The 17,311-nt window shown below is 37.9% G+C and overlaps 1 protein-coding gene across 10 annotated transcripts in view; it reads left to right on the forward strand.

The window, feature by feature from the left end:
• The window catches only part of GCFC2 (GC-rich sequence DNA-binding factor 2), a 50,610-nt gene that overhangs the window by 25,714 nt on the left and 7,585 nt on the right, over positions 1–17,311 (forward strand). For 7 of the 10 annotated variants that reach the window (XR_012421749.1, XR_012421753.1, XR_012421752.1 and 4 more), the window contains 3 exons: positions 7,299–7,420; positions 14,128–14,204; positions 15,606–15,672. Coding sequence is in view for 2 of the 10 variants with exons in the window: in XM_005575479.5 (XP_005575536.3) it covers positions 7,299–7,420; positions 14,128–14,204; positions 15,606–15,672 (266 nt within the window). In the remaining 8 variants the exon portion in view is untranslated. The remainder of the gene's footprint in view (positions 1–7,298; positions 7,421–14,127; positions 14,205–15,605; positions 15,673–17,311) is intronic. The other 3 variants (XR_012421747.1, XR_012421748.1, XR_012421754.1) reach the window with 1 other exon arrangement.

Consider the following 17,311-nt stretch of genomic DNA (forward strand, 5'->3'; position numbering starts at 1 on the left):
TGGTTTGTTTGTTTATTATTATACTTTTAAGTTCTGGGGTACATGTGCAGAACGTGCAGGTTTGTTACATAGCTGTACACGTGCCATAGTGTTTCCTGCACTCATCAACCTGTCATCTACATTAGGTATTTCTCCTAATGCTATCCCACCCCTAGCCCCCCGACCCCTGACAGACCACGATGTGTGATGTTACCCTCCCTGTGTCCATGTGTTCTCATTGTTCAACTCCCACTTATGAGTGAGAACATGCGGTGTTTGGTTTTCTGTTCTTGTGTTAGATTGCTGAGAATGATGGTTTCCAGCTTCATCCATGTCCCTGCAAAGAACATAAACTCATCCTGTTTTATGGCTGCATAGTATTCCGTGGTGTATATATGCCACATTTTCTTTATCCAGTCTATCATTGATGGGCATTTGTGTTGGTTCCCAGTCTTTGCTACTGTGAATAGTGCTGCAGTAAACATACGTGTGTATATGTCTTTATAGTAGCATGATTTATAACCCTTTGGGTATATACCCAGTAATGGGATCGCTGGGTCAAGTCGTATTTCTAGTTCTAGATCCTTGAGGAATTGCCACACTGTCTTCCAGTGTGGTTAAACTAATTTACACTCCCACCAACAATGTAAAAGTGTTCCTCTTTCTCCACATCCTCTCCAGCATCTGTTGTTTCCTGACTTTTTAACGATCACTATTCTAACTGGCATGAGATGATATCTGAATGTGGTTTTGATTTGCATTTCTCTAATGACCAGCGATGATGAGCTTTTTTTTATATGTTTTTTGGCTGCATAAATGTCTTCTTTTGAGAAGTGTCTGTTCATATCCTTTGCCCACTTTTGATGGTTTTTTTTTTTTTTCCTAGTAAATTTGTTTGAGTTCTTTGTAGATTCTGGATATTAGCCTTTTGTCCTATGGATAAATTACAACAATTTTCTCCCATTCTGTAGGTTGCCTGTTCACTCTGATGATAGTTTCTTTTGCGGTGCAGAAGCTCTTTAGTTTAATTAGATCCCATTTGTCTATTTTGGCTTTTGTTGCCTTTGCTTTTGGTGTTTTAGTCATGAAGCCTCTGTCCACACCTATGTCCTGAATGGTATTGCCTAGATTTTCTTCTAGGGTTTTTATGATTTTAGGTCTTACATTTAAGTCTTTAATCCATCTTGAGTTAATTTTTGTATAAGATGTAAGGAATTTTCCAGTTTCAGCTTTCTGCAAATGGCTAGCCAGTTTTCCCAACACCATTTATTAGATAGGGAATCTTTTCCCCATTGCTTGTTTTTGTCGGGTTTGTCAAAGATCAGATGGTTATAGATGTGTGGTGTTATTTCTGAAGCCTCTGTTCTGTTCCATTGGTCTACATATCTGTTTTGGTACCAGTACCATACTGTTTTTGTTACTGTAGGCTTGTAGTATAGTTTGGAGTCAGGTAGCATGATGCCTCCAGCATTGTTCTTTTTGCTTAGGATTGTCTTGGCTATGCTGGCTCTTTTTTGGTTCCATATGAAATTTAAAGTAGTTTTTTCCAATTCTGTGAAGAAAGTCAGTGGTAGCTTGATGGGGATAGCATTGAAGCTATAAATTAGTTTGGGCAGTATGGCCTTTTTCACGATATTAATTCTTCCTATCCATGAGGAAGGAATGTTTTTCTATTTGTTTGTGTCATCTCTTACTTCCTTGAGCAGTGGCTTGTAGTTCTCCTTGAAGAGGTTCTTCACATCCCATGTAAGTTGTATTCCTGAGTATTTTATTCTCTCTATAGCAATTGTGAATGGGAGTTCACTCATGATTTGGCTCTCTGTTTGTCTGTTGTTGGTGTATAGCAATGCTTGTGTTATTTGCACATTGATTTTGTATCCTGAGACTTTGCTGAAGTTGCTTATCAGCTTAAGGAAATTTTGGGCTGAGACAATGGGGTTTTCTAAATATACAATCATATCATCTGCAAACAGAGACAATTTGACTTTCTCTTTTTCTAATCAAATGCCCTTTATTTCTTTCTCTTGCCTGATTGCCCAGGCCAGAACTTCCAATACTGTGTTGAATAGGAGTGGTGAGAGAGGGCATCCTTGTCTTGTGCCACTTTTCAAAGGCAATGCTTCCAGTTTTTGCCCTTTCAGTATGATATTGGCTGTGGGTTTGTCATAAATAGCCCTTATCATTTTGAAATGCGTTCCCTCAGTATCTAGTTTATTGAGAGTTTTTAGCATGAAGGGCTGTTGAATTTTGTCAAAGGCCTTTTCTGCATCTGTTGAGATAATCATGTGGTTTTTGTCTTTGGTTCTGTTTATATGCTGGATTACGTTTATTGATTTGCATATGTTGAACCAGCCTTGCATCCCAAGGATGAAGCCCACTTGATCGTGGTGGATAAGCTTTTTAATGTGCTGCTGGATTCGGTTTGCCTGTATTTTATTGAGGATTTTTGCATCAATGTTCATCAGGGATATTGGTCTAAAATTCACTTTTTTTGTTGTGTCTCTGCCGGGCTTTGGTGTCAGGATGATGCTGGCATCATAAAATGAGTTAGGGAGGATTCCCTCTTTTTCTGTTGTTTGGAATAGTTTCAGAAGGGATGGTACCAGATCTTCTTTGTACCTCTGGTAGAAGTCAGTTGTGAATTGTCTGGTCCTGGACTTTTTTCGGTTGGTAGGCTATTAATTACTGGCTCAGTTTCAGAACTTGTTATTGGTCTATTCAAGGATTCGACTTTTTCCTGGTTTAGTCTTGGGAGTGTGTATGTGTCCAGGAATTTATCCATTTCTTCTAGATTTTCTAGTTTATTTGCATAGAGGTGTTTATAGTGTTCTCTGACGGTAGTTTGTATTTCTGTGGGATTGGTGTTGATACCCCCTTTATCATTTTTTATTGCGTCTATTTGATTCTTCTCTCTTTTTTTCTTTATTAGTCTGGCTAGCGGTATATCTATTTTGTTGATCTTTTCAAAAAACCAGCTCCTGGATTCATTGATTTTTTTGAAGGGTTTTTCATGTCTCTATCTCCTTCAGTTCTTCTCTGATCTTAGTTATTTGTTGTCTTCTGCTCACTTTTGAGTTTGTTTCCTCTTGCTTCTCTAGTTCTTTTAATTGTGGTGTTAGGATGTTGATTTTAGGTCTTACCTGCTTTCTCTTGTGGGCATTTAGTTCTGTAAATTTCCCTCTACACACTGCTTTAAATGTGTCCCAGAGATTCTGGTACATTGTGTCTTTGTTCTCATTGGTTTCAAAGAACATCTTTATTTCTGCCTTCATTTCGTTATTTACCCAGTGTCATTCAGGAGCAGGTTGTTCAGTTTCCATATAGTTGTGTGGTTTTGAGTGAGTTTCTTAATCTTGAGTTCTAATTTGATTGCACTGTGGTCTGAGAGACTGTTATGATTTTCATTCTTTTGCATTTGCTGAAGAGTGTTTATGTGGTCAATTTTATAAAAAGTGCAATGTAGTGCTAAGAAACATGTATATTCTGTTGACTTCGGGTGGAGAGTTCTGTAGATGTCTATTAGGTCTGCTTGGTCCAGAGCTGAGCTCAAGTCCTGGATATCTTTGTTAATTTTCTGTCTCGTTGATCTCTCTAATATTGACAGTGGGATGTTAAAGTCTCCCACTATTAATGTGTGGGAGTCTAAGTCTCTTTGTAGGTCTCTAAGAACTTGCTTTATAAATCTGATCTGAGTGCTCCTGTATTGGGTGCATACTTATTTCGGATAGTTAGCTCTTGTTGCATTGATCCCTTCACCATTATGTAATACCCTTTTTTGTCTCTTTTGATCTTCGTTGGTTTAAAGTCTGTTTTATCAGAGACTAGGACCGCAACCCCTGCTTTTTTTTTTTTTTTTTTTTTTTTTTTTTTTACTTTCCATTTACTTGGTAAATATTCCTCCATCCCTTTATTTTGAGCCTGCGTGTGTCTCTGTACGTGAAATGGGTCTCTTGAATACAGCACACTGATGGATCTTGACTTTATCCAATTTGCCAGTCTGTGTCTTTTAGTTGGGGCTTTTAGACCATTTACATTTAAAGTTAATATTGTTATGTGTGAATTTGATCCTGTCATTATGATGCTAGCTGGTCATTTTGCCCATTAGTTGATACAGTTTCTTCGTAGCGTTGATGGTCTTTACAATTCGGTATGTTTTTGCAGTGTCTGGTACCAGTTGTTCCTTTCCATGTTTAGTACTTTCTTCAGGAGCTCTTGTAAGGCAGGCCTGGTAATGACAAAATCTCTCAGCATTTGCTTGTCTGTAAAGGATTTTATTTTTCCTTTGCTTATGAAGCTTAGTTTGGCTGGATATGAAATTCTGGATTGAAAATTCATTTCTTTAAGAATGTTGAATATTGGCCCCCAGTCTCTTGTAGCTTGTAGGGTTTCTGCAGATAGATCCGCTGTTAGTCTGATGGGCTTCCATTTGTAGGTAACCCGACCTTTCTTTCTGGCTGCCCTTAACATTTTTTCCTCCCTTTCAACCTTGGTGAATCTGACAATTATGTGTCTTGGGGTTGCTCTTCTCAAGGAGTATCTTTGTGGTGGTCTCTGTATTTCCTGAATTTGAATGGTGGCCTGCCTTGCTAGGTTGGGGAAGTTCTTCTGGATAATATCCTGAAGAGTGTTTTCCAACTTGGTTCAGTTCTCCCCATCACTTTCAGGTATACCAATCAAACATAGATTTTGTCTTTTCACATAGTCCCATATTTCTTGGAGGCTTTGTTTGTTTCTTTTCACTCTTTTTTCTCTAAACTTGTCTTCTCGCTTTATTTCACTGAGGTGATCTTCAATCTCTGATATCCTGTCTTCCACTTGATCGATTCAGCTATTGATGTCTGTGTATACTTCATGACGTTCTCCTGCAGTGTTTTTCAGATTCATCAGGTCATTTATATTCTTCTCTAAACTGGCTATTTTAGTTAGCAATACCTTTAACCTTTTTTCAAGGTTCTTAACTTCCTTCCATTGGGTTAGAACATGCTCCTTTAGCTCGGAGGAGTTTATTACCCACCTTCTAAAGCCTGCTTCTGTCAATTCGTCCAACTCATTCTCCATCCAGTTTTGTTCCCTTGCTGGTGACGACTTGTGATTCTTTGAAGAGCAGGCATTCTAGTTTTTGGAATGTTCAGCCTTTTTGCGCTGGTTTCTCCCCATCTTTGTGGATTTATCTACTTCTGGTCTTTTATAATGGTGACCTTCAGATGGGGTCTCTTAGTGTATGTCCTTTTTGTTGATGGTGATACTATTCCTTTCTGTTTGTTAGTTTTGCTTCTAACAGGCCTCTCTGCTGCAGGTCTGCTGGAGTTTGCTGGAGGTCCACTCCAGACCCTGTTTGCCTGGGTATCACTAGCAGAGGCTGCAGAACAGCAAAGATTGCTGCCTGTTCCTTCCTCTGGAAGCTTCGTCCCAGAGGGGCACCCGCCAGATGCCAGCCAGAGCTCTCCTCTATGAGGTGTCTGTTGGCCCCTACTGGGAGGTATCTCCCAGTCAGGATAAATGGAGGTCAGGGACCCACTTGCGGAGGCAGTCTGTCCCTTATCAGAACTCGAGCGCCATGCTGGGAGAACCACTGCTCTCTTCAGAACTATTAGGCAAGGACGTTTAAGTCAGCTGAAGCTGCACCCACAGCCACCCCTTCCCCCAGGTGCTCTGTCCATGGAAGATGGGGGTTTTTATCTCTTAAGTCTCTGACTGGGGCTGCTGCCTTTTTTCAGAGATGCCCTGCCCAGAGAGGAGTAGTCTAGAGAGGCAGTCTGGCTGCAGCGAACTTGCTGAGCTGTGGTGGGCTCTGCCCAGGTCGAACTTCCTGGGGGCTTTGTTTACACTGTGAGGCATAAACCAGCTACTAAAGCCTCAGCAATGGTGGACACCCCTCCCCCCACCAAGCTGGAACATCCCAGGTTGGGCTCAGACTCCTGTCAGCGAGAGTTTCAAGTCAGTGGATCTTAGCTTGCTGGGCTTTGTGGGGGTGGGACCCACCAAGCCACACTACTTGGCTCCCTGTCTTCAGCCCCTTTTCCAGGGTAGTGAATGGTTCTGTTTCTCTGGCATTCCAGGTGCCACTGGGGTATGAAAGAAAAACCAAAACAAAACAAAACGCCTGCAGCTAGTTTGGTGTCTGCCCAAACAGCCACCCAGTTTTGTGCGCGAAACCCAGGGCCGTGGTGCGGTAGGCACTGGAGGGAATCTCCTGGCCTGCCAGTTGCGAAGACCGTGGGAAAAATGCAGTATCTGGGCTGGAGTGCACTGTTCTTCCCGGCACAGTGTCTCATGGCATCCCTTAGGTAGGGGAGAGAATTCCCCAACCCCTTGCGCTTCCGGGTGAGGCAACACCCCACCTTGCTTCAGCTCACCCTCTGTGGGCTGTACCCACTGTCCAACCAATCCCAGTGAGATGAACTGGGTACCTCAGTTGTAAATCACCTGCCTTCTGCGTTGATCTTGCTGGGAGCTGCAGACTGGAGCTGTTCCTATTGGCCATCTTGGCAGCCTCTTTACACCGAGGGGGATTATTTTTAATACAAGATAAATAGTTGTTTGTAGGGTGATGGAAAAAATCTAGTACAAGTGATGTCAATACCAAAGTGGAAGGACAGAGTTCTGGGAACAGGATCTTAGATTAAGCCAAAAGTCTTGGGATCTCATCCACAAAATAAACAGTTCACCTAACGTGGTGGGAGTGTGGGTGCCTCATCCATAGGAATAGGAGACAAGTTAGAGCATATGGGCACAGACACAGGTAGGTATGTAGATGCTGTGGTAGGAGCTTTGTAGTGCTGCTTTTCTGATTGCTTCTATTTTCTTAGCAAATGAGGAAGTAATTAGCTGAAAGAAAAAGCAAGGGGGTAGAAAAAATAAAGTAGGAAATAATCAACTAGAAGGAAAAAGTCCATCAACTGAGAGTGAGATAACAGAGAAGGGAGAAGATATGAATTAATCATCTAGGTGAGAGGGAGAGCGAATGGACCTGAGAGACAGAGAGAGAGAAAGAGAGAGAGGCTCACTTGAGTTGTATGGGTATCAAGTTAATGTGGTTTTTTTTTCCCAGCCACTTTTTATCTGCGTGGTTGCAGGCAGAGACTCAGTGACAAGTGAACTTAACTATAAAGAGTTGTAGTTTGGCTGGAGGAGTTTAACAAAGCCCAAGAAAAACAAGGAAATTGAGGATGTATGCAAATATGTGATGGTAATAATTGCCATAGATCTTAAACTGAATAAGGAGGGATGCAGTGTTTGTTAAAGGTCTTGATTATTTATATATAAGAAGCAAAACAATCTAGTAAATAAATTGTTCACCACTGAAATACTTTTTTCAGACTTTGTAGAATTCCTTTGGGATCCTTTGTCAACCTCACAGACAACAAGTTTAATAACACATTGCAGAGTGATTCTTGAAGAACATTCCATTTGTGAAAATGAAGTTAGTAAAAGCAAACAGGTAATAATTTCTAGAGTTGTGAACTCCATGATGTATCTGTAAATCATTATAATCTTCTTACAGCTCCTGGTTTATAAAAGATACAGAGTGATTATCAGAAAACTGTTTGGGGGAAAACATACTTATTTTTGATTTATAGAATCTAGACTTTTACTCAGACTGCACTGAGATGAAAACAAATTTTTTTTAACTGGACTTGGCTATTTTTTTATCTTCATATTAATAAGATGAAAGAATATACCTTGATACTTCTGAACACTGTGATAGACGTGGTAATCATTTTAAATTACAGACATACCTGTAAAGACCCAGATTATTACTTTCATTCCTATTAGCTTACTTTTCTCTGTTCAGTGATCTGATTTGTGTTCTCATGGCCCAGGCAGCCATCTTTGAGGATTATGAATATGCACTGACCCTGCAGAGATGAACCGGTATAAGTCCAATAATGCAAATTCATTTCTTCTAAAGGAAGACAACAACACTCTACCTTTGTTCTTTTGGCAAAAATCCTTTGGCAGAAATCCAGTGGCATTGTGGCTTTGCTTGAACAATGGTTTCAAAATTAGACTGACACTTATTATAGTAACTAGTTATTTGTAGTCTGCCAAATAATAGTAGTCTCTTTAAGGATTCAAAGTTCAGTAGGACAGATCTTGATCTTACAGTGATCTAGAATTGAATTCACTGAACATAAGACGTATTGAGGAACTTTTTAGAATGATCATGCTGAGAATCTTCTCTTTCATTGTAGTATTTTTTTTTATTGTTTGTTGATGAGATTGTAGATTCATGCAGTTTTATGAGTAAACCAATTTTAGGTTGAGCTTTAGGAAATTAAGGATAAATTGACAGACTGGAGAACACCCAGAGTAGAGTGACAGAGGTGGCTGAAAAGCAAGGAGGCATATCATATTCATATTATGAGCACCATTAAGTTTTAGCCCTTGGAATTGTGATTACAAAGGAGGAAAGCTATAAGAAATGAAAGGGAGGAAAGGGATACCAGCCTAATTCTGCCTTCAAGAAGCATGTAATCTCAGAGAAAATAAGATGCACATAAAATGTAATTTAAAACAGGAAATGAGAAGGAGAAGTAGGGAAGATAATAAAACTTACTTAATTCCAGTTGTGTACTAGGCACTCTGTAAGGTCTTGTACCTGTCATCTTAATCCCAGCAGCCATATTAAAAAAATGGGTGATCGCCAGGCATGGCGGTTCACACCTGTATATCTGAGTCCTTTGGGAGACTGAGGCAGGAGGTTCTCTTCAGGCCAAGAGTTCAAGACCAGCCTGGGCATCATAGCAAGATCCATCTCTACCAAAAAAATAAAAATTAGCTGGGCTCCCCCTTGAGCCCAGGAGTTGAAGCTGCATTGAGCCATGATTGTGCCACCACCCTGCAGCCTGGGCAACAGCAAAACCCTGTCTCTTAAGAAGATGATAGCCTCGTTTTATAGATGAAGAAAATGAATCTTTAAAACTAGTTTTCACAGTGCTACCATGAATGAGAACTAGGATTTGAACTTGGATAGTCTGCTTCTAAAGCCCAGTTTGTCTCACTGACCACATTCCCTCCCCATGAGCAGCATGGATAAAGTACTATGTCTTCAGGAGGAGACAGGAGAGAGCAGTGGGGATAAGGAAATAGTTTATCTTAGGGGTAGCATTTGAGCTGTGGCTTGAGAGAAAGAATAGGATTTCAACATGTGGCAACAGATAGAAAGGCATTTTTTACTTACCTCCAATAGGATAAAAACTCAGGTAAAATAGATGGAAACTGTTGCAGGAATTAGAGATATTTAATTTGAAAGAAGACGTACAGAGAGATGGTATTTGTATTCAAAGAAGGTGTAGATTTATTCTATGTTGATATGCCGCATAGAAGATTAGTAGTTAAAAGCTACAAAGAAGCAGATATATAATCCTGTATTTGCTTTCCGTGTAGGATTGTTGAGTTACAGCCTAAATATAAATCATTATGCTTTACTGTTTATTAAATACTTGCACATTGTCTCATTTGATCCTCATCACCCTGTGAAATGTATTTATTTTCATTGAGTTTTTACAGATGAAGCTGGGGCCCAGAAGGGTTAAATCATTTGTAAAATCTTGAGTACTAAGTGGTAGACCTGGCTCTTTGTGATCACTGAAGCCTTTCAGCAGTATTATGGATTCACTCACGAAGTCTTTTTTTTTTTTTCTGTTTTTGTTTGAGACGGAGTCTTGCTCTGTCACCCAGGCTGGAGTGCAGTGGTGGGATCTTGGCTCACTGCAACCTCCGCCTTCTGGGTTCAAGCGATTCTCCTGCCTCAGCCTCCCGAGTAGCTGAGACTACAGGCACCCACCACCACGCCCAGCTATTTTTTTGTATTTTTAGTAGAGACGGGGTTTTCCCTGTGTTAGCCACGATGGTCTCTATTCCTGACCTTGTGATCCACCCACCTTGGCCTCCCAAAGTGCTGGGATTATGGGCGCACTCATGAAGTTTTTATAATGGATGTTTTTATTCTGAAACTCCTCTGCTATGAATGTAGAAAATGGGTTGTTTGCATAAGCAGGAGAATAGATTACATCAGGGTTTTCAGTCTCAGCACTACATTGGCATTTGGAACAGATAATTTTTTGTTGTAAGGGTCTGTCCTGTGCACTGTAGTATGCTTAGCAGCATCCCTGGCTTGTGCCACTAGGTGCCAGTAGTACTCCCGGGCTTCACAACCAAAAATGTCTTTGCACATTGTCAGGTATTCCCTAGGGATGGCAAAATGGCATTTGGTAGAGGATCACTTACACTACATAATGCCCCAGGTTGCTAAGACAGTTCACCAGTGGGATCACTCTATTTCTTCAGTGATGGAAGAGAATGAGACAGGTTCAAGAACAGAAATTGAGTCAGACAACATAGTTTCTGTTTTCAAAGTTAGAAGCAAATGCTGTAAGCTAATGCCTGGTAATAATAATTTTGATTCTGACTAAAAATCTAAAGTAAATTATTATAGAAGTAGATTATGAATACTTAAATTTAAAAAGCAGTAATTACTATAACCTATCATTGATAGGATTCCCAAAGATACTTAACATTATTTATTGAAGCAAATTTAATGTATTATGTTTGTTGTTAGGGATTAATAGGGGAAATGTAAGCTTACATATACCTAAAACAATAATGACCAGTAGGGCATTGACTACCTATGGAGAGTCTGCTAGTTTTAGGTATCTTCTCAGCTTTGCTCTGTTCAATATTTTTATTGAACTGGATAAAGTGGTAAAATACATACTAATGAAATGTGTCAGTGATAAAAAGCTAGGAATTCTGTAAGACTTGTGGATGGTAGAATTAGAATCCAAGGAGATTTCAAAAGATTGTAGAAAATGGACTGACTCAAGAAATTGTGATAAAATAAATGCATGTGCCACCCTTGTGGTTACAAATTCAACTGTATAAGTAAAAGATGGGAGAGACACAGTTTTGAAGCAGCATAGGTAAGACAGATTATAATCAACAGTAAACCCAGTGTGAGTCAGCAGTGTCACTTGAGTAACAGAAAAACAGGTAAATGGGAATTTATCCTAGTATGTGTGTGCTATTTTGAGTAAGAATGGCATATTTGGTGATGATACCCACAGATTAGACCTTCCTGGGAATATTGCACTTAATTCTTGGTGTAAGCTTATTCAGTGGAGAGTGTCTTAAGATGGTATGGGAAAGAAAAGATGTTAAAAAAAAAAAAAGTATGATATTAATCTTAAAATCTAGAGAATTGTCTTGTGGAAGTGGGGCTAGAGCTATTCTGCACGATCCCAAGAAGTAAACCAAGACCAAGGAGTGGAAACTGTAGGAGGGAAAAGTTTATTAACTCTCACTGTTAACTGAAATCTAATAGTCCAAAGTTATGGGAAGCCTCAGGAGATAATGATTCCCTGTCAGCAAATGGTTTTAGACATGGTTGATGAACCATTTAGTAGAAATGTGAAAATAAGTCTAAGCATCACTTGGGTGTTCAGATAGATTGGTGGTTTTCAGACTCATTTTTTGTTTTTTATAAACAGAACCTATTTCAATTAAATCTTACACAATCCAATATGCAAACACACACACAGAAGTAAAACTGCTCCTGCTGTTCTGAGCACCTGCCCTTATTCTTCCCTGACCACCCCAACATCTGTCCAGACCATCCTGGGATTACCTCCATGGATATACAGAGCAGCATAAAAACCACGGGCGTCACACAAGTGCCTCTTTAAAGCTGTTTTAAAGTACATTTATACAAAGGGTTGTATGTGAGTCTGAACGTGTGATTCAGAATGCTTGTTAAAACTGTTTGGAGAACCTTATTTTCCACCAAATAAATGATGTTATTTAATAGTTAGAAAAGTTAATAGCTCACGGTTTTCTGTGAATTTATGTGGAGTTTTTTGTTTGTTTGTTTTTCTGTTTTTTGGGTTTTTTTTTAAGATGGAACCTCACTCTCGTCACCCAGGCTGGAGTGCAGTGGTGCAATCTCCGCTCCCTGCAACCTCCGCTTCCTGGGTTCAAGTGATTTTCGTGCCTCAGCCTCCTAAGCAGCTGGGATTACGAGCATGTGCCACCATTCCTGGCTAATTTTTTCTATTTTTAGTAGAGACAATGTTTTGCCATGTTGGCCAGGCTGGTCTCAAATTCCTGGCCTCAAGTGACCCACCCACCTCAGCCTCCCAAAGTGCTGGGATTACAGGCGTGAGCCACCGCACCCGGCCAGCAAATTTATGTTTTGTTTTAAATAATTTATTTGGAAATATTAATACTTTGAAAGAAAACTTTCATGAATAAGAGTAGTATTTCCATATTCACTTTACCCAGATTTACTTGTCATTAATATTTTGCCCCATTGGCTTTATCATTAGCCCTTCCACTTTAAATATATACATACAATATTTTTTGTCCTGATTACTGAGAACAAGGTGCATATTTGTTAAGACAAAGATATTATGTTATATAACCAGAGTAGTTAGCAGTTTCAGCAAATTTATCAACAATCTACCATCCATATTCCGCTTTTGCCAGTTGATTCAATAATGTCCTTTATTTATAGTTCATTTTCAATAGAACTATTTTAAGAAACAAAATTTAAACAATATGGAAATATTTCTCAAGGCTGGCATTCAAAATTATTAAAATTAAATGAAAAAAATCAAAGCAGCTTTTTTTCTAGCATGAACACCTAACTCAGTAAGTTACATAAACTCAAATGCTATTTTTTGGAGATATTGTCTGGAAAATGCTCTTTTTTCTTTTAACAGAATTCAGAATGTTTAAGGAATGGAGTAAAATACAACTGGAGTTTTAATTTTTAGCATTAAATAAATGTTGATATATGGCCACTTGAGGAATATGTTACAGATAATTGAGTGGAAAGAGAAACGACTTCAGTTCATTATGCTATTTATGAAAAATATATTTGATTGAATTCTACATTTATGGATAATTCAGTTAATATACAGTATGTGACAGCTGAATTTGTGCTGTATACATTGTCATTGACTTAAAAAACTTTTACTCTGGTGTATAGTATGCCATTTTCATTTTTCAAATATGAATACTTTTTTAAGAATATCATTATAGAAACATTGCTAATACATGAAAAAAATAAACACTTATTATCTTTTACCCTAGTACAAGGACTAATACCATTCATTGTAGGATATTTTCATCCAGGCTCTTTTTTCAAAGTTATAATCCTAATAGGCATGTAAGTTAGTGTACTACTACTGCTTAATGTTATCTCATTACATATTTATAGTTGTCTGTTACTGTAGTCATCATAAACTTCAGCTAAAGTTTATGGTAGATTCACTGGATGGATGTAACATCTCCTTAAAATTCCTTATGATTGAATATTTTGGTTATTTCCAATTTTTTATATACAAACAAAATGGATTTCCCTAAGTGGATTTTCTGCATCACAGGACACAAGACAAACCAACAAAGGACCCACAGCTGGAGTATGTAGAAGACTTGCACAAATCAATAATAAAAAGACAGAACCTAATACAAAAAAAAAAGCAATGTTGGCAAGCAGCTTAATTAGGTACTTTGCAAAAGGGCTTGCCAAGTGGCAAACAGGAATATGAAAAGATACCCAACAGCACATTACTCAGTGATAATTAAATGAGAATTAAAACAACACAATGAAATATGACTTTATACCCACTACAATTGCAAACATTAAGAAACAAGAAAATGCCAATTATTTTAAGTATGTAGAGAAACAGGATTTCTTTTATACTGCAGGCAGTAATGGGATGCCACTATTCTAGAGTTTGGTTTTTTTGTACATAGTTGAATGTATGGACATGAACTATACTCCAGCAATTCTCTCTCTATGTATATACCCATTAGAGATGTATGATGTGTACTAAATGACATGTACAAGAATTTTTGTGGCAGCATTATTTATAATAGCCACCAAACCAGAAATCACCTAAGTGTTCCATCAGTAGTATTCATGCAACAAAATACTATATAGCAATGAAAATGATCCAACTATACCCATATGTAGCAACATGGATAAATAAGGTTTTGTTTGTACCCAATTGATAGTTATTTTAACAGCTGCTTCTGTGAGTGTGGACAAATTTGTACTGCTGTTAAAATTACTTTTTTTTTTTTGGTAAATACATTTCTGTCTTCTACTATCACTGATACTTTTCAAATTTGTAATAATAGGATTTACTTAAATCCATTGTTTCAAGAATGAAGAAGGCAGTAGAAGATGATGTTTTTATTCCTCTGTATCCAAAGAGGTAAGAGCTGTTAATTTCTAGATTATTTGAAATAGCCGATCATAGAGTGCAGATTTGTTTAAGAATGCAAGGCAAAAGAAACTATAGTGTTTTCAAAACGTGTACACATACTCTATGAGGATGCAAATTGAGATTTCAACAAATATTTCTCAGTGACCTACTTTATGCTGTGCTTTATGCTTGGTGCTTAGATGTATTTTTGTTTGGTTGGTTTGGGTTTTGGTTTTAGTTTTACACATATCCTAGGAACATAGCAGGTGATATAGAGTGGTAAAGAACACAAGTCCACTGTTAGTAGATATTTTTACACACCTGTTTTCTCATCTATAAAATTAGGATAAAATTAGTGCCTACCTCACAGGATATTAGGGAGATGGAGAGGGTGCTCAGAACACAACAGTGCCTAGCACAGAGGAAGCACAACACTGAGGAACCAGAAACTGCACCTGTAAATTCTGCAGTCACTTTAAATTATAAAACAAGTAGTATTTGATGTGTGATCATAACTTTGCTAAGAAGACATCAGTTATAATGATACATGAACTGTAGCAATCCAGTGAGTACTGACAGGATGAAGGAGCTTTTTGGAGGGGGAAGAAAGGAACCTCAAAGCTTTCTGATTCATTTTGAGTCATGAGATGTCTACATGTAAAAATTCTGCCCTGGTAAACTTTGCTTTATAATGTTTTAGATAGGTAATGCATTCACATGGTTCAGATGTACGAATGTGGTATATTATTTATTTATAAATAAGTATATATTATTTTACTAAAAAATTTTTATTAAAATGAAAAGTTTTACTCCCACCCCTGACTCAGTTTTTGCCCTTCTCCTTCTACTCACATATGTGCATGCATTAATAATCACACTGAGTAATTTTTATCTTTCAAGACTTTCTTCATGCAAACAGAAGTACTTATATAAGCTATAATCTTATGTTACCCTCCTTTCTACAGCAAAGGAAGTATACTCAAAAAGTTGTAATCTGTTTTGTACCTTTTTTTCACTTAGTACCTCTTGAGATCTTTCTATACGTGTCATCCATCATATAAACAGCTTCCTCATTCTTTTTTAAGCTGTAACGTTTGCCATCATTTAGATGTCCTATGATGGTCATGTGACTGGTGAACTACTGTCATCACTGATGTTGGAAACAATCTTATAGACATATTCCATACTTGTGCACGTATATCTACAAGAGGCATTCTCAGAAATGAGATCATTGGGTCAGAGTATGCATACATTTGTAATTCCAATGGATCTCATCAGACAATCTCTGTTTATATTCCATTAAGGCTTAGTTTGGTTGATTTAAAAGAAAGTCTGATCTCAAACTCTGGTTCTGAAAGGCTAATAGTTCTTTGCATTTTCTCCTTTTCTCCTTCTTTTGCTTCTAATTAGTGCTGTAGAAAACAAAACATCACCTCATTCAAAGTTCCAAGAAAGACAGTTCTGGTCAGGCCTAAAGGTGAGCAAAAACTGCAAAAATGAAAAGACAAATTTTGTAAAAATCCTGTTTACTATAGAACAAAGAACAACAAACTTCTTCGGTAAGAATTAGATAGTATTTTAGGCTTTGTGGTTCACATGGTCTCTGTCTAATTACTCAATTCTGCCACCATAGCACAAAAACAGTCATAGTACATAAACAAATGAACATGGCTATGTTTGAATAAAACTTATGAACGCTGAAATTTGAATGTTATGTAATTTTCTCATGGTACAAAATATTTTGTTTAAAAACAGTTTTAAAATGTCCTTGAAAAATGTTAAAACCATTCTTAGCTCATGGACCCTACAAAAACAGGCGACAGGATAGATTTAACCCACAAGCTATAGTTGGCCAACCCCTGGCCTTAAAATTATTGCTAAGTTAGTGGCAGTAGGGATGGGAAGGAGAAGAAGGTTCAAACAATGTTTAGGAGGAAGCATTGAAAGGACTCGATAACTGATCGAGAGAAGATAAGATCTATTTTGGACATAATGAAGGTATATTTGGAACAAATAGAGATACAAAGGTCTAGGAGGTAGTTGGATACTTGAGTCTGAATTTCAGGAGACAAATCTGAGCTGGAGATTTAGGAGTCCACTACCTGTAGGCAATATTTGGAACCATGGTCATGAATGACAAGCTCTAAGGAGACTGGATGAAGCATGAGAAGTAGGCTAAGGACAGAACCTCGGGAAATACTAACGGAAGAGGAGAACATGGAGGCTTCAAGGAAACTGTAGAATCAGTTATGAGCCTTAGGATGATCACAAGAGAATGGCCTTAAGGAAGCTAAATGGAAGATTTTCAACAATGAAGAAAAGAGTGTTAAATGCCCACCAAAGAGAATTAAGAGAAAGACTGAAACTACTTATTGGATTTGACAATTAGAAGGATATAGGTGACCTCAGCAAGAGTAGTTTTAATAGTGTGAATTAATATTTATCATGTGGTTGAATTAGGGAAAAGGCTTTCTGGGAAGAGGGAACAATTCATCAACAATGAGATAAAATGTGCAAAAGCATTACATTTCAGTAAAACAATAGAGTGGTGAATATAGTACTAGAAAGAAACAAAGAAACACCTTAAAATTCACAGAAAGATCTGAATTTAGTAAAGGGAAAGGGCCACCAATATTTTATTACAATTTATTATGGTTACTTAATCCAAGTTATCTTCAAATTCACAGGTGATTATTAATCTTTATGTATCAGAGGAATGAAGCTCTCAGCATTGATTGCCTTCTCAAGGTCACATGTTGGTAATAGCAGCCCTAGTTTTGACACTGGTTCTTTATTAATCACATGGTCCTGTGGTATTATATTCAGTGGTCCTCGGCTTTGAGAGAAAATGGATTGGGAAGGAAGATTATTGATCTGGAAAGGCTCTAGTGAAGTTATTTGAGACAGATTTGGGGATGGTTATCCTAGAAAATGAAGATAAGATGAGCAAATACATGGAGTTTGGAAAGAATGAAGTATTTGTTCAGAGATATTGTATTCTAAAATTGACAGTTCCAACAGGGCAATTGTAGTGAGAATTTTAGTTTGATCAACTCTTTATTTTTGTTAGAGACTATTACAGTTTCTCTTTGGAGAAAAGGTACATATTTACTTGA

The sequence above is a fragment of the Macaca fascicularis genome, chromosome 13 (genome assembly GCF_037993035.2).
Source record: "Macaca fascicularis isolate 582-1 chromosome 13, T2T-MFA8v1.1".
Taxonomy (NCBI): domain Eukaryota; kingdom Metazoa; phylum Chordata; class Mammalia; order Primates; family Cercopithecidae; genus Macaca; species Macaca fascicularis.